Source organism: Pagrus major, chromosome 9, assembly GCF_040436345.1.
Source record: "Pagrus major chromosome 9, Pma_NU_1.0".
NCBI lineage: Eukaryota > Metazoa > Chordata > Actinopteri > Spariformes > Sparidae > Pagrus > Pagrus major.
This window is the reverse complement of record NC_133223.1, coordinates 30,682,930-30,709,986: the sequence shown is the minus strand read 5'-3', so window position 1 is coordinate 30,709,986 and position 27,057 is coordinate 30,682,930. Positions and strand designations below refer to the sequence as shown.

Sequence of the window (27,057 nt, the reverse complement as noted above, 5' to 3'; positions counted from 1 at the left end):
TCTTATATGTAAATTATATATAGTTGTAATATACAGTATATATGGGTCAATGACGTGACGCAATTTTTTTGTGTTCTTATGGTTCAGTTGAATTTAAAAAGGTTAAAATTTGAAAATAAACATACAAATTACTTGCATACATTCTCTTTTTGAAGACCTCATCGAAAATTTCTGGATTTAATCAATTCTCAGAGAATATTCAGAGGATAATGGCAAAAATGTCAATGAGGTGTAACCATAAAAACTGCCCTGAGACCAGGAGGGATTCACCTGCCCTCAGACAACTTCTGCCCTGAGACCAGAGGAGACAGTTGACTCCCTTTTGTCCAACTACGTTGCCTTAAAACAGAAAAATACGACTTCTGCCCTGAGACCAGGAGAGATTCACCTGCCCTCAGACAACTTCTGCCCTGAGACCACGAGAGATTCACCTGCCCTCGGACAACTTCTGCCCTGAGACCAGGAGAGATTCACCTGCCCTCAGACAACTTCTGCCCTGAGACCAGGAGAGATTCACCTGCCCTCAGACAACTTCTGCCCTCAGACCAGGAGGGATTCACCTGCCCTCAGACAACTTCTGCCCTGAGACCAGGAGAGATTCACCTGCCCTCAGACAACTTCTGCCCTGAGACCAGGAGAGATTCACCTGCCCTGAGACCAGGAGAGATTCACCTGCCCTGAGACCAGGAGAGATTCACCTGCCCTCAGACAACTTCTGTCCTGAGACCAGGAGAGATTCACCTGCCCTCAGACAACTTCTGCCCTGAGACCAGGAGAGATTCACCTGCCCTCGGACAACTTCTGCCCTGAGACCAGGAGAGATTCACCTGCCCTCGGACAACTTCTGCCCTGAGACCAGGAGAGATTCACCTGCCCTCGGACAACTTCTGCCTTGAGACCAGGAGAGATTCACCTGCCCTCGGACAACTTCTGCCCTGAGACCAGGAGAGATTCACCTGCCCTCAGACAACTTCTGCCCTGAGACCAGAGGAGACAGTTGACTCCCTTTTGTCCAACTACGTTGCCTTAAAACAGAAAAATACGACTTCTGCCCTGAGACCAGGAAGGATTCACCTGCCCTCAGACAACTTCTGCTCTGAGACCAGGAGAGATTCACCTGCCCTCAGACAACTTCTGCCCTCAGACCAGGAGGGATTCACCTGCCCTCAGACAACTTCTGCTCTGAGACCAGGAGAGATTCACCTGCCCTCAGACAACTTCTGCCCTGAGACCAGGAAGGATTCACCTGCCCTCAGACAACTTCTGCCCTGAGACCAGAGGAGACATTTGACTCCCTTTTGTCCAACTACGTTGCCTTAAAACAGAAAAATACGACTTCTGCCCTGAGACCAGGAAGGATTCACCTGCCCTCAGACAACTTCTGCCCTGAGATCAGAGGAGACATTTGACTCCCTTTTGTCCAACTACGTTGCCTTAAAACAGAAAAATACGACTTCTGCCCTGAGACCAGGAAGGATTCACCTGCCCTCAGACAACTTCTGCCCTCAGACCAGGAGGGATTCACCTGCCCTCAGACAACTTCTGCCCTCAGACCAGGAGGGATTCACCTGCCCTCAGACAACTTCTGCCCTGAGACCAGGAGAGATTCACCTGCCCTCAGACAACTTCTGCCCTGAGACCAGGAGAGATTCACCTGCCCTCAGACAACTTCTGCCCTCAGACCAGGAGGGATTCACCTGCCCTCAGACAACTTCTGCCCTGAGACCAGGAGAGATTCACCTGCCCTCAGACAACTTCTGCCCTGAGACCAGGAGAGATTCACCTGCCCTGAGACCAGGAGAGATTCACCTGCCCTGAGACCAGGAGAGATTCACCTGCCCTCAGACAACTTCTGTCCTGAGACCAGGAGAGATTCACCTGCCCTCAGACAACTTCTGCCCTGAGACCAGGAGAGATTCACCTGCCCTCAGACAACTTCTGCCCTGAGACCAGAGGAGACAGTTGACTCCCTTTTGTCCAACTACGTTGCCTTAAAACAGAAAAATATGACTTCTGACCTGAGACCAGGAAGGATTCACCTGCCCTCAGACAACTTCTGCTCTGAGACCAGGAGAGATTCACCTGCCCTCAGACAACTTCTGCCCTGAGACCAGGAGAGATTCACCTGCCCTGAGACCAGGAGAGATTCACCTGCCCTCAGACAACTTCTGCTCTGAGACCAGGAAGGATTCACCTGCCCTCAGACAACTTCTGCCCTGAGACCAGGAAGGATTCACCTGCCCTCAGACAACTTCTGCCCTGAGACCAGAGGAGACATTTGACTCCCTTTTGTCCAACTACGTTGCCTTAAAACAGAAAAATACGACTTCTGCCCTGAGACCAGGAAGGATTCACCTGCCCTCAGACAACTTCTGCCCTGAGACCAGGAGAGATTCACCTGCCCTCAGACAACTTCTGCCCTCAGACCAGGAGGGATTCACCTGCCCTCAGACAACTTCTGCCCTCAGACCAGGAGGGATTCACCTGCCCTCAGACAACTTCTGCCCTGAGACCAGGAGAGATTCACCTGCCCTCAGACAACTTCTGCCCTGAGACCAGAGGAGACATTTGACTCCCTTTTGTCCAACTACGTTGCCTTAAAACAGAAAAATACGACTTCTGCCCTGAGACCAGGAGAGATTCACCTGCCCTCAGACAACTTCTGCCCTGAGACCAGGAGAGATTCACCTGCCCTCAGACAACTTCTGCCCTGAGACCAGGAGAGATTCACCTGCCCTCAGACAACTTCTGCCCTGAGACCAGGAGGGATTCACCTGCCCTCAGACAACTTCTGCCCTGAGACCAGGAAGGATTCACCTGCCCTCAGACAACTTCTTCCCTGAGACCAGGAAGGATTCACCTGCCCTCAGACAACTTCTGCCCTGAGACCAGGAAGGATTCACCTGCCCTCAGACAACTTCTGCCCTGAGACCAGAGGAGACATTTGACTCCCTTTTGTCCAACCACGTTGCCTTAAAACAGAAAAATACGACTTCTGCCCTGAGACCAGGAGGGATTCACCTGCCCTCAGACAACTTCTGCCCTCAGACCAGGAGGGATTCACCTGCCCTCAGACAACTTCTGCCCTCAGACAACTTCTGCCCTCAGACCAGGAGGGATTCACCTGCCCTCAGACAACTTCTGCCCTGAGACCAGGAGAGATTCACCTGCCCTCAGACAACTTCTGCCCTGAGACCAGGAGAGATTCACCTGCCCTCAGACAACTTCTGCCCTGAGACCAGGAGAGATTCACCTGCCCTCAGACAACTTCTGCCCTCAGACCAGGAGGGATTCACCTGCCCTCGGACAACTTCTGCCCTGAGACCAGGAGAGATTCACCTGCCCTCAGACAACTTCTGTCCTGAGACCAGGAGAGATTCACCTGCCCTCGGACAACTTCTGCCCTGAGACCAGGAGAGATTCACCTGCCCTCAGACGACTTCTGCCCTGAGACCAGGAGAGATTCACCTGCCCTCAGACAACTTCTGCCCTGAGACCAGGAGAGATTCACCTGCCCTCGGACAACTTCTGCCCTGAGACCAGGAGAGATTCACCTGCCCTCAGACAACTTCTGCCCTGAGACCAGGAGAGATTCACCTGCCCTCAGACAACTTCTGCCCTGAGACCAGAAAGGATTCACCTGCCCTCAGACAACTTCTGCTCTGAGACCAGGAGAGATTCACCTGCCCTCAGACAACTTCTGCCCTCAGACAACTTCTGCCCTCAGACCAGGAGGGATTCACCTGCCCTCAGACAACTTCTGCCCTGAGACCAGGAGAGATTCACCTGCCCTCAGACAACTTCTGCCCTGAGACCAGGAGAGATTCACCTGCCCTCAGACAACTTCTGCCCTGAGACCAGGAGAGATTCACCTGCCCTCGGACAACTTCTGCCCTGAGACCAGGAGAGATTCACCTGCCCTCAGACAACTTCTGCCCTGAGACCAGGAGAGATTCACCTGCCCTCAGACAACTTCTGCCCTGAGACCAGAAAGGATTCACCTGCCCTCAGACAACTTCTGCTCTGAGACCAGGAGAGATTCACCTGCCCTCAGACAACTTCTGCCCTCAGACAACTTCTGCCCTCAGACCAGGAGGGATTCACCTGCCCTCAGACAACTTCTGCCCTGAGACCAGGAGAGATTCACCTGCCCTCAGACAACTTCTGCCCTGAGACCAGGAGAGATTCACCTGCCCTCAGACAACTTCTGCCCTGAGACCAGGAGAGATTCACCTGCCCTCAGACAACTTCTGCCCTCAGACCAGGAGGGATTCACCTGCCCTCGGACAACTTCTGCCCTGAGACCAGGAGAGATTCACCTGCCCTCAGACAACTTCTGTCCTGAGACCAGGAGAGATTCACCTGCCCTCGGACAACTTCTGCCCTGAGACCAGGAGAGATTCACCTGCCCTCAGACGACTTCTGCCCTGAGACCAGGAGAGATTCACCTGCCCTCAGACAACTTCTGCCCTGAGACCAGGAGAGATTCACCTGCCCTCGGACAACTTCTGCCCTGAGACCAGGAGAGATTCACCTGCCCTCAGACAACTTCTGCCCTGAGACCAGGAGAGATTCACCTGCCCTCAGACAACTTCTGCCCTGAGACCAGAAAGGATTCACCTGCCCTCAGACAACTTCTGCTCTGAGACCAGGAGAGATTCACCTGCCCTCAGACAACTTCTGCCCTGAGACCAGGAAGGATTCACCTGCCCTCAGACAACTTCTGCCCTGAGACCAGAGGAGACATTTGACTCCCTTTTGTCCAACTACGTTGCCTTAAAACAGAAAAATACGACTTCTGCCCTGAGACCAGGAGAGATTCACCTGCCCTCAGACAACTTCTGCCCTGAGACCAGGAGAGATTCACCTGCCCTCGGACAACTTCTGCCCTGAGACCAGGAGAGATTCACCTGCCCTCAGACGACTTCTGCCCTGAGACCAGGAGAGATTCACCTGCCCTCAGACAACTTCTGCCCTGAGACCAGGAGAGATTCACCTGCCCTCGGACAACTTCTGCCCTGAGACCAGGAGAGATTCACCTGCCCTCAGACAACTTCTGCCCTGAGACCAGGAGAGATTCACCTGCCCTCAGACAACTTCTGCCCTGAGACCAGAAAGGATTCACCTGCCCTCAGACAACTTCTGCTCTGAGACCAGGAGAGATTCACCTGCCCTCAGACAACTTCTGCCCTGAGACCAGGAAGGATTCACCTGCCCTCAGACAACTTCTGCCCTGAGACCAGAGGAGACATTTGACTCCCTTTTGTCCAACTACGTTGCCTTAAAACAGAAAAATACGACTTCTGCCCTGAGACCAGGAGAGATTCACCTGCCCTCAGACAACTTCTGCCCTGAGACCAGGAGAGATTCACCTGCCCTCGGACAACTTCTGCCCTGAGACCAGGAGAGATTCACCTGCCCTCAGACGACTTCTGCCCTGAGACCAGGAGAGATTCACCTGCCCTCAGACAACTTCTGCCCTGAGACCAGGAGAGATTCACCTGCCCTCGGACAACTTCTGCCCTGAGACCAGGAGAGATTCACCTGCCCTCAGACAACTTCTGCCCTCAGACAACTTCTGCCCTCAGACCAGGAGGGATTCACCTGCCCTCAGACAACTTCTGCCCTGAGACCAGGAGAGATTCACCTGCCCTCAGACAACTTCTGCCCTGAGACCAGGAGAGATTCACCTGCCCTCAGACAACTTCTGCCCTGAGACCAGGAGAGATTCACCTGCCCTCAGACAACTTCTGCCCTCAGACCAGGAGGGATTCACCTGCCCTCGGACAACTTCTGCCCTGAGACCAGGAGAGATTCACCTGCCCTCAGACAACTTCTGTCCTGAGACCAGGAGAGATTCACCTGCCCTCGGACAACTTCTGCCCTGAGACCAGGAGAGATTCACCTGCCCTCAGACGACTTCTGCCCTGAGACCAGGAGAGATTCACCTGCCCTCAGACAACTTCTGCCCTGAGACCAGGAGAGATTCACCTGCCCTCGGACAACTTCTGCCCTGAGACCAGGAGAGATTCACCTGCCCTCAGACAACTTCTGCCCTGAGACCAGGAGAGATTCACCTGCCCTCAGACAACTTCTGCCCTGAGACCAGAAAGGATTCACCTGCCCTCAGACAACTTCTGCTCTGAGACCAGGAGAGATTCACCTGCCCTCAGACAACTTCTGCCCTGAGACCAGGAAGGATTCACCTGCCCTCAGACAACTTCTGCCCTGAGACCAGAGGAGACATTTGACTCCCTTTTGTCCAACTACGTTGCCTTAAAACAGAAAAATACGACTTCTGCCCTGAGACCAGGAGAGATTCACCTGCCCTCAGACAACTTCTGCCCTGAGACCAGGAGAGATTCACCTGCCCTCAGACAACTTCTGCCCTGAGACCAGGAGGGATTCACCTGCCCTCAGACAACTTCTGCCCTGAGACCAGGAAGGATTCACCTGCCCTCAGACAACTTCTGCCCTGAGACCAGGAGGGATTCACCTGCCCTCAGACAAAATTGTGGGAAACAATGGTCTCTGCCCTGAGACCAGATGAGACAGTTGACTCCCTTTTGTCCAACTACGTTGCCTTAAAACAGAAAAACACATCTTCTGCCCTGAGACCAGTTTCTTCTTCATTGAAAATAATTTTAAAAAAGTTCAATTGACCTTGTTCACTGTCATGCTTGATTTTTAGTGCCAGTTTCTTCAACAAACAGTGGCCTTTGACTGTAGAAGCAACATAGTCAGGTGGTGTAACTGGTTTGTGTCAATTGGTGTAACCAGTATTTTTCATAAAAATATTATAATATACAGGAAAATTCATCTGAATAAGATGTAATTCTCTATTGCAATGTATTAACATATTTTTTTAAACAGTTTATACATAATTTGTCAAATATTATTTAGATAATGCTCTATATTACAAAAACGCATACAATTTTAATTTAAAATAATCCTAATAAAATCTATTTTCGTGTGATATTTTAAAATTAAGTAACTGTTTTCATAAGTACACTTGCATACACTCTAGGTGGAAAGAAATATTTAATATTTCTCCTTTTGTTGTGGTTACACCACTTGACATTTTCAGGGGCAATCAGTCTTACCTTTCGTAAAAAATAGTTCAAATGCTATTTCAAATTACATGAAACCAACATAAATACAAAATATACATTTTAGCAAACCTGATGCAAGCTTTCAAAACAACTTTTTAAAACATTTTTGAATTGCTCATAATGCAAACCCTTATTTGTCACTGACCCATATATATATAATAAAATATATATATAACATCTTCTATATATGTTTTATCTTTTCTTTTTTTTTTAAATCTTTTTTTGTCACTGACTTGTTTATATATGATAATAATATAATACACAAAATAAAAGATTTAATACTGATAATAATAATAAAAGTAAAAAGAGGAGAAAATAAAATAAACAAATCAAAGTTAGCAAAAGCAGCTAAAATTAGCATTTCCTGATATATTGCTACGTCACTCTATCCCTGCTCTCCTATTGGTCCGTTTCCTAACGGTCCCTGCTCCCATTGGCCGAGAGCTCTGCCAATCAGCGGTGTTTGTAGAGCGAGTGGTTCCTGTTGTGAGGAGGCTCCGGCAGCCGGTGAGAGTGAGACACAACCTGTGTGTCGGTCACACGGGAGATGAACAACACAACATGGACCTGAGACTGCCGTGATGTCCGAACAACAGAGTCCGAACCGAACCATGAGAGTCGCCGCTGTGGCCTTTTACGTGTTCGCTGTGGGGCTGCTGGCGGTCGGCCTGCGGGAGTTGCTGACTGGCTTCGAGGAGAACCGATGCAGTATGACCTACATGTTCGAGTACCCGGAGTATCGGGTGAGTAGCGCGGCTAATTATTTCACCCAACACCGCTTACTATCACCGCAAACTAGCTTGTAGCATACCGTGTTGGTTAGCACATGCTAACGTTACTGTACCCTGCTAAATCATTTTCCAACACCGCGAAGCACATTTTGTTTAAACCTGACCAGGAAATATTAATTATCCTCCTTTTTTTAAAGCTATTTCCTGACAGCTAACGTCAGATTCATGCTAACACAGACTCACCTGTGTGTTTGGGGGCAGGTGTGCCTACTACACGTTGAGGGATCAGATTAGCCAGGTTGTAAAACCATAAATCAGCTTATGAATCCTTGAATCCTCTCAGCAGATCAGCTTCATGTGTTGTTCAGAGGCTACAGGTCAGGGGAAAACTTAAAAAAAATGTTAGTATTGTGATGTAATGTAATGTAGGTCGTCCTCCTCTGCTTTAATGTGCTCATCTGTCCAGAAGTGGAGCACAGCTGGAGGCAACATGATGTATGGGCATCGACCATACAGCAGACAGCCTTTTTATGTTGTGGTATATAAGAGGAAGGATAGAAAGAGCCCCATGGATCTGAAGGAAACATCTGCTTTGTTTGTGTTGTTAATGGACAGCATCTATTGAGCCACAGCTGGAGGGCTTGTGATGTATACAGGGCGGATGAGAGAAAACATATGGTCTTTAAAGGGTTAAATAGTTAGAGCAAGGGGAGAAAAGGTCAAATCATAATGTGAAATCATGGTAATCAATAGTTATTATGCTGTGATGCAGCTCAATTTTCTGTCCTTTTAATAGAAAAGGTTTTAGCAAAATGGCCCGATAATCTAACATTTACATTATCGGTCATCGGCAGATAAAGAAATTACAGCTGATGATACGAAAGCCAAATCGCTTTTGTTGACTTCACGCGTGCAGCAGCTACACACAGTAGGTGCACCTTTTAAAGTTGTTTTATGAGCAGCCAATAAAAGCAGAGAAGAACAACAACAACAAACACACTGTTGTCTCGCTCATGACGTCGAACTGCTGCTCCTGTGTAGAGCCACGCAATGTAGAGGTGAGCCACACACGTTGTCTCTGGTGTGGACGTTTTTTTACAAGCAGAGCACGACACGAGGGAAAAAGTCGTATCACAGCTGTGGAAGTGAGGAAAAAAACGTCCTGGATCCGTCCCTTTATTCCAATCCAAGCCAAAGAGACAGAGACCCATCCTCCATCCTCCTGTTTCATGGAAATGTAGTCAGTTTTTTGTGTTATTCTGCTGACAAACAAACAAACAAATCAACAAATCAACAGTCAAAAAAAAAAACAAGCAAACAGACTCAGGAGAACACATAACCTCCATGACAAAGGCAATTATGAAATGCTACTCATAATAGGTAATATTACAATAAAAAAAATCAAATGTTAATACAATGAAATAGAAAAAAATAAATTATAGTGGCCAACAGTGAAATGTTGATGACACATAATGGAATAACTAATAAATATTTTTTATCTTCCAAGTGTTTTCTTTGTTAATCGTTTAATGTGAATAAAAAAATGTCCAGATAAAAGCAGAAAATCTTCACATTTGAGGAAACGGCGGCGTTCTTTACTAGAAATTATTGATCGATTTAAGAAAATTGTTTCAGATACATTTCTCCCACTCAACCAATACTATGTAATCTTAAACTTACAGAACATGTTCAGCTGCCTTTTCTTTTATAAACTTTAGGAGATACATTAACCGTCAGCTATACCGGACATTTAACTTCTTATTACTTCGTGCATATAAATAATAATACAGGTGAGGTGGAGGTGTTGTCTGCCGGCTGTACAGTAACTTTCTCACTGCTGCAGTTTCTTTATTTTGCTTTCTAGTGAGACTGTTTACACGATTTTGGGACTTGACCTCCTCTGACGTGGATTAATGTCTTGTGTTGTTTGCGTTGTGTTGACAGCGTGTGGCTCTTCCTCGTCGCGTGGCCAGACTCTACCCAGCGTACGGCCTCTACCTGTACGGAGAAGGTCTGTACGCTCAGGAGACCAGAGCGCTCAAACTCACCGGTGCCCCTGTGCTCTTCCTGCCTGGGAATGCAGGCAGTTATAAACAAGGTAAGAGCGCAACATTAACGGAGATTGTTCAAAGACGGGTTTCAGTGTTGGCATTTAACTCAGCAACCAGCAAACGAGAGAAAACGAGGCAAGTGAGCGTTAAAGTCACTCAGCTGCACGAGCAGGAGGAACTGGCTTTTTCCATTAAGTGGATGTACTGAGGTTGTTTGAGGACGTTAATGTGTGGCTTCATGCTTTTTGTTGATTAGTCTCTACCTGAGCTGCAGGCAGACTGGATCGTCCTTCACAGTATTGCTGACAAGCTTTGGTTATTTTAAGACAGAGTATGTTGGAGGAGAATCAAGTTTCCACAGTTTGTTTTTGCTATAATTCACATGTAAACAGTAGAAGAGTTATTAATCTTGAAAACTGGCTTTTGCAACCATGTTTTAACAGTTTGTTTGTTTTTTGTTGTGTATTTTTGCTTGTTGTGATAAGGTTCTTCACACGTATACCCAGAGTTATCCACTATCTATTTATGAGAAAAGTCTTTTATCTCTTATTGTCAACAAATCCCATTAAAAGACCAAAACCACAACCAGAACTGTGTGCGTATCCACAGCTTGATATATCATCTTCTTCTGTGCTAAAGAACATGTTCCTTCATTATCATGAACACACTCTCTTGTTTATCTTGACTCAATCCCACGTACACCATCCTGCTGCTATAAATACTCACTAAAGCACCACATTTGTGTTAATCCTCAGCTGAAAATAGTCCCCAACAAATCACCATTTCCACCTGATTAAGTAACATTAGCTAAGAGCTGCATTGTCCAGTAGGGATGCCCTGATTATCCAATACTGTTGGTTTTTCTTTTTGTTGTTGTTTATTTTCTTTTTGTTGTTATTTATTTCCTCTTTTGTGCTCAGGAAACAAAGAAATCTTTCTAAAAAAGTACTGCTTTATAAATGATTTATCTTTTCATTACACTATCTTTGAAAGAAACAAATCGATCAATCATACAAATTTATAAAACAACTCTTAATAAAACCTCCTGTCTCAATGATAACTGTGTTTCAGTACTTACTAGGGACAATGTAAGACAAATTACAACAAAATCACTTAGTGTAAGTGTATCAGGGTGAATTTTCATTATCGGGATAATCGTGAATATCCTCACGAGTGACTTGAAAAAGCTGTGCAGCTCGATAATGAACAATCCTAAGATTTAAATAAAAAAAATGTAAGTGTCTTAAGCATATTTTGATGATTATAATGATAATATCATAAATCACGATTATTTTGGCCAGAAAATGAAATATTCTGAGTACTTTAATCACCTTTGCTGTAAATTTCCCCACAGTGGGACTAATAAAGGATTAAAGCATCTTTTCCTACATTACAAAGTAAAGGCAGGGATGTCACGAGCCAGTGACACAACAAACAAACATTGGCCACTGCCGTCTGTGATTGTCATCTTAATTGCCGTACATTCCTCATACCCAAATGTTTCAGGAAATGGCATCGCCTCTTTTAAAAAAAATGTAAGCTATATTTTGTTGACACTAAGAAAAAGATGTCCTAACACCTGGAACCTTCTGCTGACCTGATATTCTCTCTCACTTTTAACTCAGTGATGCTCTGAATGACACAGATCCTTCATCAGATCCTTCTAGCTGTCTGTTCTTGTTATCAGTTGTGTGTAGGAGGAAACACCCACACTTTTACTCTTCTGAATACAAACACATTTACAGTAACGCTGTGATGTTTGCGATGATGGTCCGTGTTCACTATTCCTCAACATTTCTTGTCCTACATTTAGACTCTTGGAGCCGATGCATTTTTATCAGCTTGATGAAGCGCTGGCGTCGGATCAGATCAGGCTGTTGCTGCCGTGTTTCTCTCATACAGGAAAATGTTACAGTCGATGTAAATGTAATGATTTTTTAGCAGCAAAGTGAGAGTTTTCTTTGTGGGTCGTGAGGAGCTGCCCGAGGATCAGATTCATTAGATGGCTCTGATCAATAATTCAAAATATAAAAACATGATTTGCACACACGAGCTGTGCATTAATAAATATTAAAACTGAGCATATGTTGGTGATTAGATTAGGACTAGCATTGACTCCACGTCTGTATGATTTCACCCTCTTCTCGCAGCTCGCTCTCTGGGCTCCGTGGCCTTGAGGAAGGCTGAAAACATGGAGGGAGGTCTCCACTTCAACGTGTTCACCGTGGACTTCAACGAGGAGCTGGTGGCCCTGTACGGCGGCAGTTTGTTCCGGCAGACGCACTTCCTGCACGAGAGCATTAAGGCCATCCTGAGGCTCTACAAGGTCAGGCCTCAAATATCATCCGCTCGCCAGACAGGGTTACTTATACCAGATGACGGATGTTGCTGGTGGAGTTGTGTTACAGTGTGGGGGGATGCACATCAAACACATTTCATCACCTCTACATTTAAGTAATCCCTCTGGCTTGTACAGTATGCTGTCGTAAAAGAAGTTGACACAGCGACAGCAGAATAAACTAAAATTCCTATAATGCTCAGATAATACACAGTAAATATTGTAGTGTCTATTAAATATTTATATGTCTGTCAACCTGCAGGGATAATTGTCAATACACAACATGGATTAAACCTGTTAAATATGCAGTTGCAAACACAGCTACAGAGGTGGTTTAGGATGAATGCCAGCTTTTTTTAGCAGTAAAAGCAGCATGAGACGACTAACAAAGCTCCAATTTTGTCAAATAATTTGCAGGAGCTGTTGCATCAGTCACAAAAACCCTGCAGACTAATTCATTGAAGGATCAAACACAACAGACTCAAAAACAGAGACATGGAGACATGGATATACGTATAATGCTTTGAGAGGTTTAACACTCTCTTTTCTTCTGTCTCTCCTCCCTCCAGCACCTGAAGACGCCTCCTCAGAGTGTGGTGGTTGTCGGTCACTCCATGGGTGGAGTGGTGGCCCGGGCGCTCTACACTCTGCCCCGCTTCAACACCAACCTGGTCAGCCTCATCATCACCCAGGCCTCCCCTCACCTGGCTCCAGTGCTGGCCCTGGACCCGTACCTGCTGGGTAAGGAGAACTCGTATTAATTGGTACATTGACATGAAATATTAGCCGTGTGGTATTTTTCTGCACATTTTTAAGTAATATCATATAATATCATATAATGTCATATCTGTAATGTAAAATATAGATATAATATAGATGTGAAATCTTTGCTCTGTGTAGATTTCTACTCTGCAGTGAGACAGAAGTGGCAGAACCAGGCCAACAAGTTCAGGAACGTCACAGTGCTGTCTGTTGGAGGTGGTTACCGTGACTACCAGGTCCGCTCCGGCCTGACGTCCCTGTCTTGTCCTCCAGGAGACCCCAATAAGTTGTCACTGGTGGTAAGTGTTGTTTGTGAACTGGTTAAGAGGCACTTGACCGAGTTATTGAGCCCCTCCACCACTGCAGGAACTTCTCCAGGAAGGTTTTTTAAGAACTGAGGAACTTTACCTTCATTTCTACTCACAGGACTCAGTCTAAAGTTTCTTAAAATTTTATTTTTTGCTCTGTTGGTTTCTTGGTAGACGGTACTTTAAGTTCTTAGATATTTAGTGCTGAAGGAATCTGTAAAGTGTGTTTGATCCTGCACTGCTCTTCACATTATGTTTCAATGTTCAAGGCAACTGCAGTTCCCAGGACCTGGGTGTCGACTGACCATCTGTCCATCGTTTGGTAAGAACACGGCTTTATGTTTCGGTCGACAATTAATTTATTCAGAATAAATATCATGCAGGTTACTAAGATGAAGTGTGTTTGTGTTCCAGGTGCAAAGAGCTTGTTCTTGCGACTGTCAGGGCGTTCTTCGACCTCATTAATCCTGAAACCAGACAGGTCAGAACAACAAACGTGTTTTAAAATTAATCTTTTCTGTGAAGAAATATGAAGGTAGAAGAAAGATGTTATTGCACTAGAGCCTCGGGGGACTACCTCATGAAATATTACATCTGCAAACACATGTCATCTGTTTTCAAGCTGAGCAGTGTGTTTTTATTAGTTCACAGAAAACCCAGAGAAGAAACTGTCAGTACTGAACCATCACTTCATCAGACACCCTGTCAGGATGGTGGGAGACACGCAAGACACCTCCATCTCCATCTTAGGTGAGAGAGAAACAGCTCACCACAGAGAGGCTGAAATATACAGAGAGATTTAGGGCTGCAACAGTTAATGATATTCTCAGTTGTTTTCTTAATTAATTCATTAGTTTTTTGGTCTATAAAATGTCAGAAAATGGTGAAAACTGTTCACCTGAAGCCCAAATTGATATTCTCAAATCACTCACATGCTTCTTGTTTTTTCTCTTGTTCCTTTTGTTCTCCAGATTTTCCTGAAGCATGGAGTGAAGTGAACACGCTGCGTCTGGCCTACAGCACACCAAAGGTACCAAACTTTGTCCTGATATAATAAAGGAGCTCCTTACATACAGTCAATAAATGCATCAATGATTTATGAAGAAAAACAACCCTGATACAGACAGAAATATAAATGTACCAGTTATCCTCAGTGTTGCTCTCCGTCCACAGGAAGGACAGGTCAAATACTTCCTGTTTGCCCTGTCGAGTCGCAGGAAAGCTTACAGCCATTTCTACTGCCGGAGCAACAACCTGGTGAGTTTCCAGACTTCTGAATCACCACCCATATCTCTAATTTATGAGTGATTCATATAGATTTATATTTGTGAATGTAGTAGAATGAAACACGTAAGTATGAAAAGCCACATATTCAGTAAAGCAGAAACCAGAGTATTCTTGACTTGAAGAAAAAGGTGATACTGATTTATTGTTATGTCCAACAGGAGATGACCAGCTGGGTCTACGGCTGCACGCACAGGAACGGTTCTTCATGGTAAGACCACCTCCTGTTTACTCAGTTAAGTTTTCCTGGTTTTCCCGTGATCATTTTAGATGATAAAACTGTTTTTTACTCTTCATTCATGCTCCTTGAATTTCCCAGTGTGCATGCGGTGGATCTGTCCATGGGAACCGAGCTTCTGCCTCCGTACAAGGTAATTATCCTATAAAGAGACGCGGTCCGGTCCAGTCCGAGCTGCTGCAGGCTGATCACAACTGTCTGTTCTCCTCCTCAGGTCCTGATTCTCAGTCTCAGTGATTTGTCCTCAGTGACTCATCTGGTTGTTTTGGCCTCCAACCTCAACGGCAAACAGGTAGCTGAGACTCTCTGATAATGAGACTCTTCTTTCCTCCTCTTTCTGTTTTCTGTCTCTGTCTGTTTTGCTGGTCTTACCTCTGCACAGCAGTGCTGCTCTCCTGGGTGCACAGTAGACCAGAACAATCAATATTCCAACATACAGCAGGATCCTTGGATTGACATAACTTGATTTACAAATTACATTAACAACAACAAGGAGCAAACCACACATTTCACATGTTGCGTCAGTGAGTGAATCAGATGCAGCTACATGCATTGTTTATTGTATTTTTTAATGAAGTAGTGTCTATCCCGGCATCCTGGTGTACGCTGCAATATTGATTTTTCTGGCTGATATGCTGATGTGAAGGAGGTTATGTCAAAAATGTACTTTATAACTTCACTATGTATCTTTTTAATTTGCAAAGTACAGCTGAGGATGACGGGAATGTCATTAGTTTTGTGTGTATTTGGTTATAAACTAATGTAATAACAAATTCAAAGAGGAACATGAGCGTCTTATCCAGATTTGATGGCAATTAAAGCCCGACCAGTGCTCGTGTTATCAGAAATGAAACTGCTTAAAAAAGTCTTTGAGACAACCCAGCAAGGAGCAGACGGACAAAGAAGCCGAGGAAAAGATTAATCTCAGTTTATCAATCATGTTAATTATATAGTTGGCATTAAAATGTTAATCTGGTCAACAGTTCACGGTGGAGTGCGAGTGGCAGAGACAAGAATCTCAGACTCTGTCTGTCCCGGTGCCGCATGTCTTGTCCTTCGGTGAGTTGTCTTCCTGTTGACACTTTTATCTTTAAAATCTAGAAGAAGTAAAAACAGATTCCTTCACAGTGACTGTTGTTTTTCAGGTTTTACTGTCAGCGATGTTACAGTCAACTCGTCTGGGCTTCTTCACACCATCAAGTTGCAGCACTTTCACCAGGTAGCTCTCATGACTTCACCAGGTGCTTGTTTCACTCAGTATCTCTGTTCCTGCTCTGTCTCTAACATCTGAGCTGCTCTGTGTCTTCAGGTCTATCAGGCTTTCAGGATTACTGTTGCAAGCCAGTGTAAAGTTCATAAAGGTAAGTTTGTCTTGTGATACACAGTCAGGCTCGTGTGCACATGTTTAAAGTATAATAATCTCTTTCTGTCTGCAGATAGACTTCCCAACGTGTACAGAATAAATGTGCCGTGGTTTCGAGAGGATTCTTTAACCACAGTCAGGTGAGTTCTGGTCCGTTGTTTCTTATTCTGGCACATTTACGTGTCACACTCACTGTTTCTGTCCTCCGTCCACAGTGTGCCGTCAGTGACTGAGATCTCAGGGATGCTCCACACAAGTCGTCCAGACAACAGCTCAGGTGTCCTCCTTCAGCTCCACACTGCCCCCAACTGCCAGTATAAGGTATAACTTCATAATGACAAATGTGTTTTTTTTAATCATCAATAAGGAGGTTAAAATGTGACGTTAAATAGATGATATGCTCTGATGTCTTCTGATTTTTAACTTCAGGTGTCAGTAAGGACTTCATTACCCAGAGTGCTCGGACAGGTACGACTTTCTTATCCTGTTTTTTCCTCCCAACATTCCCTCAAAAGGAAACTTAACAGAAAAATGTTATTCCAGTTTACTTTCTTAAATGTATCTATTAATATTCTGTTCTGTTCTGATGTCAGCATTTATTAACTCCTTTACACTTTATTAATACTGTGTCGTATTTATTTTTAAAATGTATTCTTATGTTACCTTTATTTTGAGCAAACTCTGGCACAAGATTTTCCTTCAGGATAAATAAAGATCCGTCTTATCTTATGTTATCATCTCTGACAGATCCTGAGGTTCTGCGGTCCCATGGTGCCGGTGTACACAGCTGTAACCCTCCTCCTGGCCTGCGGGGGGCAGCTGTCCACCATCTTGAAGACGAGGCGAGCTGCAGACATGAGCCAGGTGGTGGGCAAAGGCCTGCAGCCGCATAAAGTCAATCTGCCCGTTTATATTCTGCACATCTTACTAAGGTACGCTTCAAAAACGTGGAAATTCATTCTTGACCTTGGAAACAGCAGTTTGATAAGAAATAATTGTAACTATGTCAACTCTTTTTGACTATTAAGAGCTTTTAGTTGCATCTCAAAGCCTTCATCAAGTTATTACACCTGAATCTGTGTTTTGTCTGTTTTCTTTCCACTAGTCTGAAAGAAGAAGAAAAAACAGCCCAAAATCTCAAAATTGACAATTGCATGAAAAATATTCCACCTGTTTTTACAGTTGATAAAAGAATCTGAATATCCTGAAACACCACATGATTTTCTTTCAAATTTTCTTCCCCCACTTCCTCCTCCCTCCCTCAGCTGTAGCTGGTTTCAGGAGGTCTGGTCGGTTCTTTGCCTCCCCCTCATGGATTCCCTCCCTCCGACCACCCCTGATGCAACATTTAACGAGGACTTGGTCCCAGCTGAAGAGTGGCCCCACTTCCTGTCCCCTCTGCTTTACATCTTCGGGGCCGCTGTTGCATACTGGGGCAGCGCACTCCTACGTCTCATGATGCGACTGGTCTCACTCATTTTAGCTCCACTGCACAGGTAAGGCTGAACAGATAAACATCGAGGTATGTGATGTGAAGCTTCCTTTAAATATAATTTTCTGACTCTTATTTTCTGTTTTGTCTTCAGACCGTCCGTCTCTAGAGACTGTGGCACTCTGCGACCGCGGACGCAGCTCCTCATCACTCTGTGTCTGACTGTTATCGGCGGGACGTCGTGTGGAGCGCTGTCAATGTTTGTAGCCTTCCTGCTTCACCTTTACAGGGTGAGTTTAAGGACGTACTAATACAGATAGATAGAGCTTAACAATTATTTTCTCGATTATTTGATTAGATGTTTGGTCTAGAAAATGGCAATCAGTGTTGCGCAAAGGCCAAGATGACGTCTTCAAATGTCTTGTTTTGAAGACGAGACCAAAGATATTCAGTTTACTGTCATAGTGGAAGAAAGAAACCAGAAAATATTTGTGTTTAAAGAGCTGGTATCATAAAAAATGTGACTTTTTTGAATGAATGAATGAATGAATGAAGCCCTTTCCAGTCTTTTTACAGAGTAGCATCACTAATTAAGTAACTGAGTCTGTTGAATCCCTTCACACTGTGTTTGTTTGCATGTTCAGGTACTAAGGCTTCAAATGACAGAAAGATCTTTGAGTCACATGCTGAATCTGGTAAGATTTTCAGTTTTAGTCTTCTCCAATCAGCATCTTTTACAACATTACAGTTTAATTCTTCTCAAATTCAAGCTGAAATCACTTCAAGTTATCCGTCATCCTTTCAGGCACCGGGGAAGCACAAAGACACTGAGAACGGCAAAGTCGACGCTGAATCCTTAAGCAAGCCTAAAGAATGTAACGGCGCCCCCCTGCTGTCTGAGTGCGCTCTGCAAGAGGTGAGGGACGACTTACAGCTGCACCTCTGCCTGTCAGCGCTCCTCACGCTTCCTCTCATGCTCATCGCACCGTCACTCATCCACTGGATGCGCAACCTGAGGTACAGTATTAAAGCAAAGAGCGTGTGAGAGTGAAAGCACCTGCACGGCTGTGTTTATTAAGAATGCTAATTAGTGCCATGCGTCTGTTAAGAAAAATGTCTACATGTACATAAACAGAGCGGCCACAGCGACAGTTAAGTACCTGATTTGTTCAGACCAATTATGCAAATGGAGTCTGGGTCAATTTTCCAGTTAGACCTGAGATGTTTTCATCCCGACAGGCTGCAGCTCTAATCAGCTAAGAGAGCACGCTGTGATCCCCACGGTGCAGCGCAGAGGCTGTGGAGATGAAGGAACAATGACTGACTTTTTAATCTATAATTTATTTTTATGTCATCTATCATAAAAACAGAGCAGCACCTTCTCTAACTAGCTGTGGCTATGAATAAACCTACAGGTATCTATGGCGTCCTTACATCCTTACAACAGCCTCAATTTTAAAGTGTATATAAGTTGTCAAATATCAAATATAACGTACCAAAGTCTTCTCAAAGTCCTCCAGATACAAGTTGGCACATTTAATACAGACAGCTCCATTAATGGATCCTTAAACTGTTCATGAATACAGCTGTTAAATCTTTACCAGCTCCAGTGTTGCTCTGTCTGATCTCGACCTCTGATCTGTTTATGAAACAGAACTGAAAACAGACTAATTCCTTAATTTTAAATTTAATTCATGGTCATCTGCATAATATGTCTGTCTGAAATCAATATCATATCAAGAAGATTATGTTTCCAGGATGGTTTGATCCCAGAATGTCAAATGCTGAAATACAGGGTTGGGTGACATGACAGTAGAAACGTGTCTCTGCTATTTATAATGTGGCAAATCTGAGCTGGATTCTCACGTGATCTCGATGGTCCAGCTGCCTCAGTGCCGGGCAACGTGATACAGGCAGCAGGACTGCTTAGCACATCCTCAGGTGATGACAGTTTGTGGCTGTAAAGCACCAACATTGTGTGTGATTTTGTATATTTCACTGACTGAAGTTTACATTTTTGAAAGATGTTGGTTTCACTTTTGAGTCTTCTGATTTCAATTCAGGTTTTATGTCATGTGAGGCAGTTGATTTTGTTTGTGTGGAAGATTAAAGGGGCAAAATGTAAGAAGTTTAGCTGAAAACGTAAAAAAAAATTAACTAAAATTATAAACAGAATGTGAAAAAATTGTAGTTTTGACATTATGAGGTCAAATATATAATGTTACCATGATAAGAAATTATATATACCGTGATCGAAGCTTTGCCCACCCCTATTAAAATACATTAGTGCAGTGGTAAACATTTTGAACACGTCTGTTTAACTTGTGTTTTGGTCGTCTGCAGGTACTCCACCCAGTTGGATCCAGACCCTTGTTGGCCACACATTGTGCCTGTAATTGTTGTGTACACGCTGCTTATTAACTGCAACACTTTAATACTCAGCAACAGGTGAGAACACATCGTCACCAACACAGAGACCGACTCATATAATAACTATATTTTCTGGGAATTCTGCTTTAACTTCCTCTTCATCTCCTCCAGTAAACTCCTGCATCTGACTACCTGCCTCCCTCTCCCCTTGGCCGTCGCCATGGTGACCTTCTCTCCACTCCACCTCTACAGAGTCACCTACTTCCTGTTGGCGGCGCTCGTCCCCCTGGCCTTGTGTTGTCTGCTCTGACGGTACCTGAGTCCACATCTCCACCATAACAAGCCTTTTCTCTAGACGAAGCTTTACTCTCTGAAGCTGGTTGATCCGTCTCGAGGAGACGTCCTCGGGTCCAGCTGCCATGGAGCAGAGCCATAGACATACATAGCTTTGGGGAACTGTCTGCTCGATGTTAGCACTAAAAGCTCCATGGTAGTTACACTACGTTTTAAAAGAGAGAGGATGTAACGGCCTTGGAACATTTGGTGCAAATATGGCTCCGAAGGATCGACCTGAAACCAAGTTTGCCTTACTCTGTATATCTATAGCTCTGCCTTCAAGGAGCGACAACTCCGCAACCAGTGAAGCTACTGATACTAGAGGTTCACAACAGGGTGTTACTGTTCTTATTTCTGTTGTTTTCCAGTGTCTTCAGTGGCATTGTTCACTGCGGTCACTGCGCTGTAAACTCCTACACTGCCTACTGCTTAGCGATGACGTAAAGCTGTGTGTCGTCTTTACTGTTGACTGTCGCAGCCACACAACCAGTGGCTTTCATTCCATCAGAGAAACCCAAAGGAATCATGTTTACATCCTCCCCTTAATCACTCAAACACCCGTCTACACCTGGTGTTAAAATGCGATCGGACACGTTATCCAGATAAGGAATTAAGGAAAACCACATGTTCATGATTTGCTCTTTTATTCACGGTGTCCTCTACAGTTGTCAGATACTTGGAAGCCATTTTTATGTCCCCACCACCGAAGCCTTATCCACAACTCCAGTTGATTATCATCCTTGTATCTTGTATGACATGGCATCATAAATTCAAAATGGCAGACAGAAGAGGAGACGCAAAAAGTCTGGAACAACTGTTAAATACTGAAATATATTTTCCAACTAAAATAGATAACCGGACTTTTAACCAGATTTCTCTTGCACATTTTACACCTGTTCATTCCTGTAGACCAAAGGTTATATTCTTCATTGTTTTGTTTAAAATTATAATATAATTCACACGTGAACAGTTCTGTTAAACAGATTTTTATCAAAATATAGTCCCAGTAGGCAGATAATACCCTTTGTATTGTCAATCACTGAAAGAAAACACTACTAAATCTAGATTAAAAGCATTTCATACATGTTATTTAGTTTAGTCTCACAAACTGACACTATTTTTATACAAAGAAAGGAAATAACTTGATGCATTACATTTGCCGAATTTACAAAATGGGACGAATAGATAAGAATTTGTTTGGAGAGCATTTCAAAAAGTTTATACATTTTCTCTCAACTCTCAAAACTGTGATTTTTTTAAGGGAGTCTGGAGCTGATTTACCACCAGCTCAAATAACTCACGCACAGGTTTTTGTTCTGGAGGACAGAAATCAGATCTCATTGAGAATAATGAGAACGCACTAAAAACACCAGGGGTTCATTCACAAGCCGGATAACGTCTCCAGATACAGATAACATTTTAACACCAGGTGTAAACGGGTTGTTCGATACAGAACGATGAAAGACCGGCAAATGAAGGAATGAGAAAATTCTGATCCAGTCCATCATAGTCATGTAGCCAAACAACTTCCTTAAGTGTGTTCAGGCTGAGAGCAGTGTTCGTTTAAAGGTGACACATGAATCTCTTTTCGTCTTTCTCTTTCCTGCATCGCCTCGTGACATATACTCACTCTCTCACTCGCTCGCTAAGGCAACAGTGACTGTTAAATGAGCAGCAGGCCGAGGGGCTTGTCTAAAATAAGCATCTAATAGTCGCGTGGTCGGAAATAACAGTTTAAATATTCTCATACTTGAATTAAACGAGCCAAGAAGTCAAAGAGAAAAGCGGCAAAGGAAACATGTCGACACTTTCCTCTAATCAAAACTCGTCTGACTCAACACGCCACATGTTACCACTTCCATCAGTACTAACACGTCATGTTATCATCAACGATCTGCTGAGTTTCTCTTTTTTACAGAAATACTACGCTCACTCATTTCTGATTTTTTTCCTACTTTGCTGTTCTGTGTGAAACTGTTCATGAAACTTCCTGCACAGATGTTTCAAATTAAAAGCCTCCCAGTGGGTTAGAGAGCGTAATCCTCCCTTTTCCTTCTCGGCTTTTAATTTGAAATTTGGTTTCAGTGACTGTAGCTTGAGTTTGACTGCGAGAACAGCAAAGTAGAAGCAGATTTATTAGTGACTTAAACCGGATTTATGATTTATAAAAGGAAAGAAGAAGAAACTTGTTCATACTAACAGAATTGATGCTGTTTAAGTGAACATTATGCAGAATTTACCATGAGACTCATGTTCAGGTGTAAACTGGTTAAAGAGGATTACAGCAGAGGTTAATGAGGTGATTGGGATAAATATGCTAAACTGACAAAATTAGCATGCGATGATGAGCTGAATCATTAATAATCACTCAGTTCTTTATGTTCTGGACTCATAACGACTATAATCACTTGTTGTTGTTGGTACTTTGACACAGACGCTGTACGTTGTTCTTGGTGATGTTTAAAAGCAGATTATTTACTTTCTGTAAGCCTCGGATTTATGTTCAGTGAAGGATTACGGGACGTCTGTTCAGTATTACAGCTGATACACATTTACAGTATGATTAAAGATTCAAGCTTTAAGCTCTTAACGGATATTTTAAACCCCGTATTGTGATTATAATTTTCTTTCTTTGCACTGCTGCTGTTTCGGGGGGGAAAGCACGGTTAGCTATGCTGACGGCGGGTGTACAGGTAAATATTTACGACCGAGCAGCTCGTCACCTTTTGTCTTAACTTAGTTTGTTTTAAATACATTTTAATTTAAAACTGATCACGTGTCCTTAATCTGATTAAAGTCAGCCACACATGGAGCAGAGCAGCAAGTATTGAAGTTAGAACAACAAAAAAATCTTGTGACCTTTTGATTGTTTATTTTTTCTTAATATATAAGAACACGTCTTGTGTTTCCACATTTGAACCTTTTTAAAATGACTTGAGGACGAGACTGGAGTTCATCTTCTATATTTTTTCTTTCTGTCAACAAAAGCCAACGATGTGAAAGAATCGAGGTGAAACAATTTCCTGAAACATCTGGGCACTGTAGTTTTTAACAGATGTCACTCAAAGTTGACAAAGCAGGACATTTGTTGGGAATATTTTCAGATGCAGATGAATCCAAATTTGGTACGAGAGGTGAAGTCACATCCCTTCTGGTGGACCTCATGGGACCTCACTTCAGAAAAAATATGTATGATCGTTGATGGAGAGAGACAAATAATGTATTGATCCTGTTTGAATTGTGTCATGAATCACACATGTGATGTTTATCTATTTAAAAGATCATTTAAAGTCAATAAAGTCTCAGTTTGTCATCAAACTAATGAAATATCAGACCGTGAAAATACGTCATTATAAAGACTTCGCAGCCAACAGTCTCGTTAGTGACGTCGTCTTGTTGAACGCTCACCAAAACCTGTAACTTAAACACTGTAGAGCTGCTCCTGTATATCAGCAGCTCACAGAACTGACCAACTCTTCACACAACTGCAGCTGTCAATTATTGAGATTTTCACTTTTGTTGATACCTTTTTTGTGCCATGTTGTGTGTTGGTGACGTGTGTTGGGCGAGACGATGTAGTTCACTGAGCAGTTTCACACAAAACTAGATGGTACTTTACTACGTGTGATTCATGACACAACTCAGACAGAAAGACAAAAGATTATTTGTCCCTCACTGATGACGACTGTACAGATTATTTTCCAATGTAAGGTAAATAAATCAGACTTTGATAAACACATAATACTTTGTAGACTCGTACGCTGTTGGCAGAAAGAGAAATATAAAATACGATCAGACTTTATTTATAAAACACAATGTAATATTTGATATCATGAAGCTGTTGGATATAAATGGGAGAAACCGGATGGAAAACTCTGCCACGATTGCTTCAAACCGTCATGATGATGATTATTTCTGATGAAACCTGTTTCCTGTGTGGTGGTGTGTGTGTGTTCGAGTGTGCTGAGTTGTTTTCACCTCAGATTTTGTTGCCAATTATTATTATTATAATTTTTTTAAGCTGGTTAGTTTCACAAATGTCTTTTATGAATCACTGTAATAATGAAAAAATCAACTAGAGACGAGAGATTTATATTTTCTGTTGCTAAAATCTTCTCCAGCTGAACCAGAGATCCATTTAAAATTTGACATGTTTTGTACATTTTCTGCCTCTTTGTGTTTAAAGCTGTGTCTTATCGCTCTGTCACATCCTCACGTCAGAGAAGCAGCTGCTGTGCCTTTCTGCTTCCTCTGCCTGTCAGTTCGAAACCATTCGGTCCTCAGCAGCAGGGTGTCGGCTAAATGACGAAGGGCCTGCGGTGAATGTGAGAGTGCTTCACTGGTTCTTTACTCACGAGAATATTTATTCAACACCGTAGTTTGTTTTTTAGTTTGCGTGACTTTATAATAACGAGATACTAAAGATCATTAGGGACCAAATCACTCCACAAACACACGTTAACATCTTCTGCAAAGACGCCCGCTGTTGTTCCTTGTGTGTGTGTGCGTGTGTGTGTGCGTGTGCGTGTGTGTTGTAAGTGATCAGCTTTCCGTCTGGTGCAGTTTTCTAGCGCTTTGAGATGCACATCGTCTGCCTCGTCGTGAAGTGGTGGCGTTCACTCGACTTTGTAGAACAAATTAGAAGAAGGAGAGTTTTGTTTTTTATATAAATGTAAACGTGGTTTATATCGGTGTTCACTGTGATCATGTCGTAGTTGCACACGATGGTTTTTCTTTCACACTTTGAGGGGAAAAATGTGACGTTTTCTCAGACGAGATGACGTTTTTTGGAACGAGGCGACGTTTTGTGTTTCGTCTAAATTGGAATATTTTACAGGAAGACATAAAATCAGCTTAAACTTATTTCTTTGTCTGAGACGTTCCTTGAAAACGTCCAGTTTAAGTTCTATATTTAATAAAACCTTGATCTTTGAACACTGCCATTTTAAAACCGGTGTAACAGACTGTGGTCCTGCTGCTCGCTTGTTGATGTGCAGCAGTGAAAAATGTCATCGACAGTATTCATTTATTTTATATCTGACTACAAAGTTTGAATTCAGACGAGGGCATCTTTACATTATGTGTCAGAAATGATTCAGACAGCTGAAGGTAACTCGGTAAAGTGTTTACAGGTCTTGGGGAGTTTGACTGCGTAGTAAAAGTCGTGTAAAGTCTTTTGTTGCTCCAGAGGAAGCTGCATGTAATCTGATCAAAAATCCGTCCGGTGATGTCACTTAGCGGCTAAGTTGCATTGTGGGTAACGTAGGCGCATTGCACTTCATTCGTTATGTAGAGTTCAAAAACAAAAGATCAAAATGGATACAGCAGAATAAGAGATGTCACCTTTTTTATTCCACACGTTCTTCTTCCTTTTCAATACCTGGCGCCTACATTACCCACAATGCAATTTAACCAATGAGTGACATCACTGGAGGGGATTTATCAGATTACATGTGAGCCACAGAAGACCTGATACTACTGTCTGATCTGTAAACACACTTTAATGTGTAAAATTGGTGGAGTTTCCCTTTAAATGACCGTTTTGTAACATCCTGCATGTCATCAAAGGGATTTTCTCTCTGCTGATTACGTCTCTGACTGTTTCTGGCATCATGTTTTTTAATTATCTTGTCAATCAAATGTGCACGTGCAGCATATATGATGATCAAACCCACAGTTCATCACAGATTTCTCTTCTTTTTATCACTTTTCCTGTTTTACGAGCTGTTTAACATTCAAATGAAAGCACACTCAGAGAAACTGATCATCTGCTGCGCTGCTTGAATTGATCACTTTAAAATGGAAAAACATGTTTTTAAATGAGGTGCAGCTGCCAAAACACTTCAGCTGCTTTTCTGATTGATCAACCTCTGGTTCTGATGTTCGGAGCGCAGATGTCTGGCATTAACTGTCCTACAAAATACCACAGAGGGACTCGACAGAAATGAAAACCAACATTGACCTCAGTGAAATTATTAAAATTCATAAACAAAGCCGGTCATCGTTGAAAAGTTATCACAACCTGAGTGTTTTTTTAATGTCGGTGGTCGGTGATCTGTTCCAGTGTCGATCTGGTGGTAGGGAAGTAAAAATCACATTAAATGTCTCAACTGTCTATAAGTGCTTCAAAGTCTGGTAACCGTATCAGTTTCTTTATTCTGCTTCTGCCTAGAGTGACTTTAAAACCTGTAACCTCCTGCTAGCTGGTCCGTGTCGTGCAGAACTAGTTAGAACTCTTGTTAATGAACAGAACCGGGCAGGTGAAAGAAAACAAGAACCACGTCTGACGCTAGTTTTCTTTTATTTCTATTGTGTGGTGAGGCTCGAGTGTGGAAGAGTGTTTTCTCCTCAGGTTTTCAGCGTTCTCGTGTCAAAATGGATTGCTTTGATGTTTTTATATTTCTCACATTTTTATTATCTGATGTCATTGTAAATGGGCAAACTGTGCAATTTTTTGGCACCATTGTTGTTGCAATAAAACCGAGAAAAATAAACGTTGTTGGTTTTTCTTTTATTATTTTAAAGTTGTTATGAGTATGAAATGAATGTCAAAAATATCCAGTTTTATTTGCACAAACACGTCTGGAAAATGTCTCAATATATCGTCAATAATATCTGGTTTTGTGCCCCAAATACAGCTGGAAGTGTCCTGATGTCTAATTAAAAATATCAGATTCATTTCCGCTATCACAGCTGGAAAATGTCCTGACATCTCAGCAGGAACATTCGGAC

The 27,057-nt window shown here is 43.3% G+C and overlaps 1 protein-coding gene across 1 annotated transcript; it reads left to right on the top strand.

Moving 5' to 3' along the window:
• Positions 1 to 7,651: 7,651 nt before the first annotated feature.
• Positions 7,652 to 26,819, top strand: pgap1 (post-GPI attachment to proteins inositol deacylase 1). The gene is made up of 26 exons (XM_073474110.1): positions 7,652 to 7,855; positions 9,788 to 9,941; positions 12,045 to 12,220; positions 12,802 to 12,973; positions 13,133 to 13,293; positions 13,572 to 13,624; positions 13,717 to 13,783; positions 13,947 to 14,052; positions 14,274 to 14,332; positions 14,476 to 14,559; positions 14,748 to 14,797; positions 14,906 to 14,957; positions 15,039 to 15,116; positions 15,808 to 15,883; positions 15,970 to 16,043; positions 16,134 to 16,185; positions 16,261 to 16,327; positions 16,403 to 16,508; positions 16,617 to 16,655; positions 16,935 to 17,119; positions 17,453 to 17,683; positions 17,774 to 17,909; positions 18,264 to 18,314; positions 18,425 to 18,636; positions 19,963 to 20,067; positions 20,161 to 26,819. Exons 1-26 carry the CDS (start codon positions 7,694 to 7,696, stop codon positions 20,297 to 20,299), a joined length of 2,847 nt encoding a protein of 948 aa, XP_073330211.1. The 5' UTR covers positions 7,652 to 7,693; the 3' UTR covers positions 20,300 to 26,819.
• The last annotated feature ends 238 nt before the right edge of the window (positions 26,820 to 27,057 follow it).

Coding starts and splice junctions, on each gene's coding strand:
- pgap1 (XM_073474110.1), top strand. CDS start 7,694: ATGTCCGAACAACAGAGTCCGAACCGAACCATGAGAGTCGCCGCTGTG. Junction 14,053..14,273: donor CACCTCCATCTCCATCTTAG/GTGAGAGAGAAA, acceptor TTTGTTCTCCAG/ATTTTCCTGAAGCATGGAGT. Junction 14,958..15,038: donor AGCTTCTGCCTCCGTACAAG/GTAATTATCCTA, acceptor TCTCCTCCTCAG/GTCCTGATTCTCAGTCTCAG.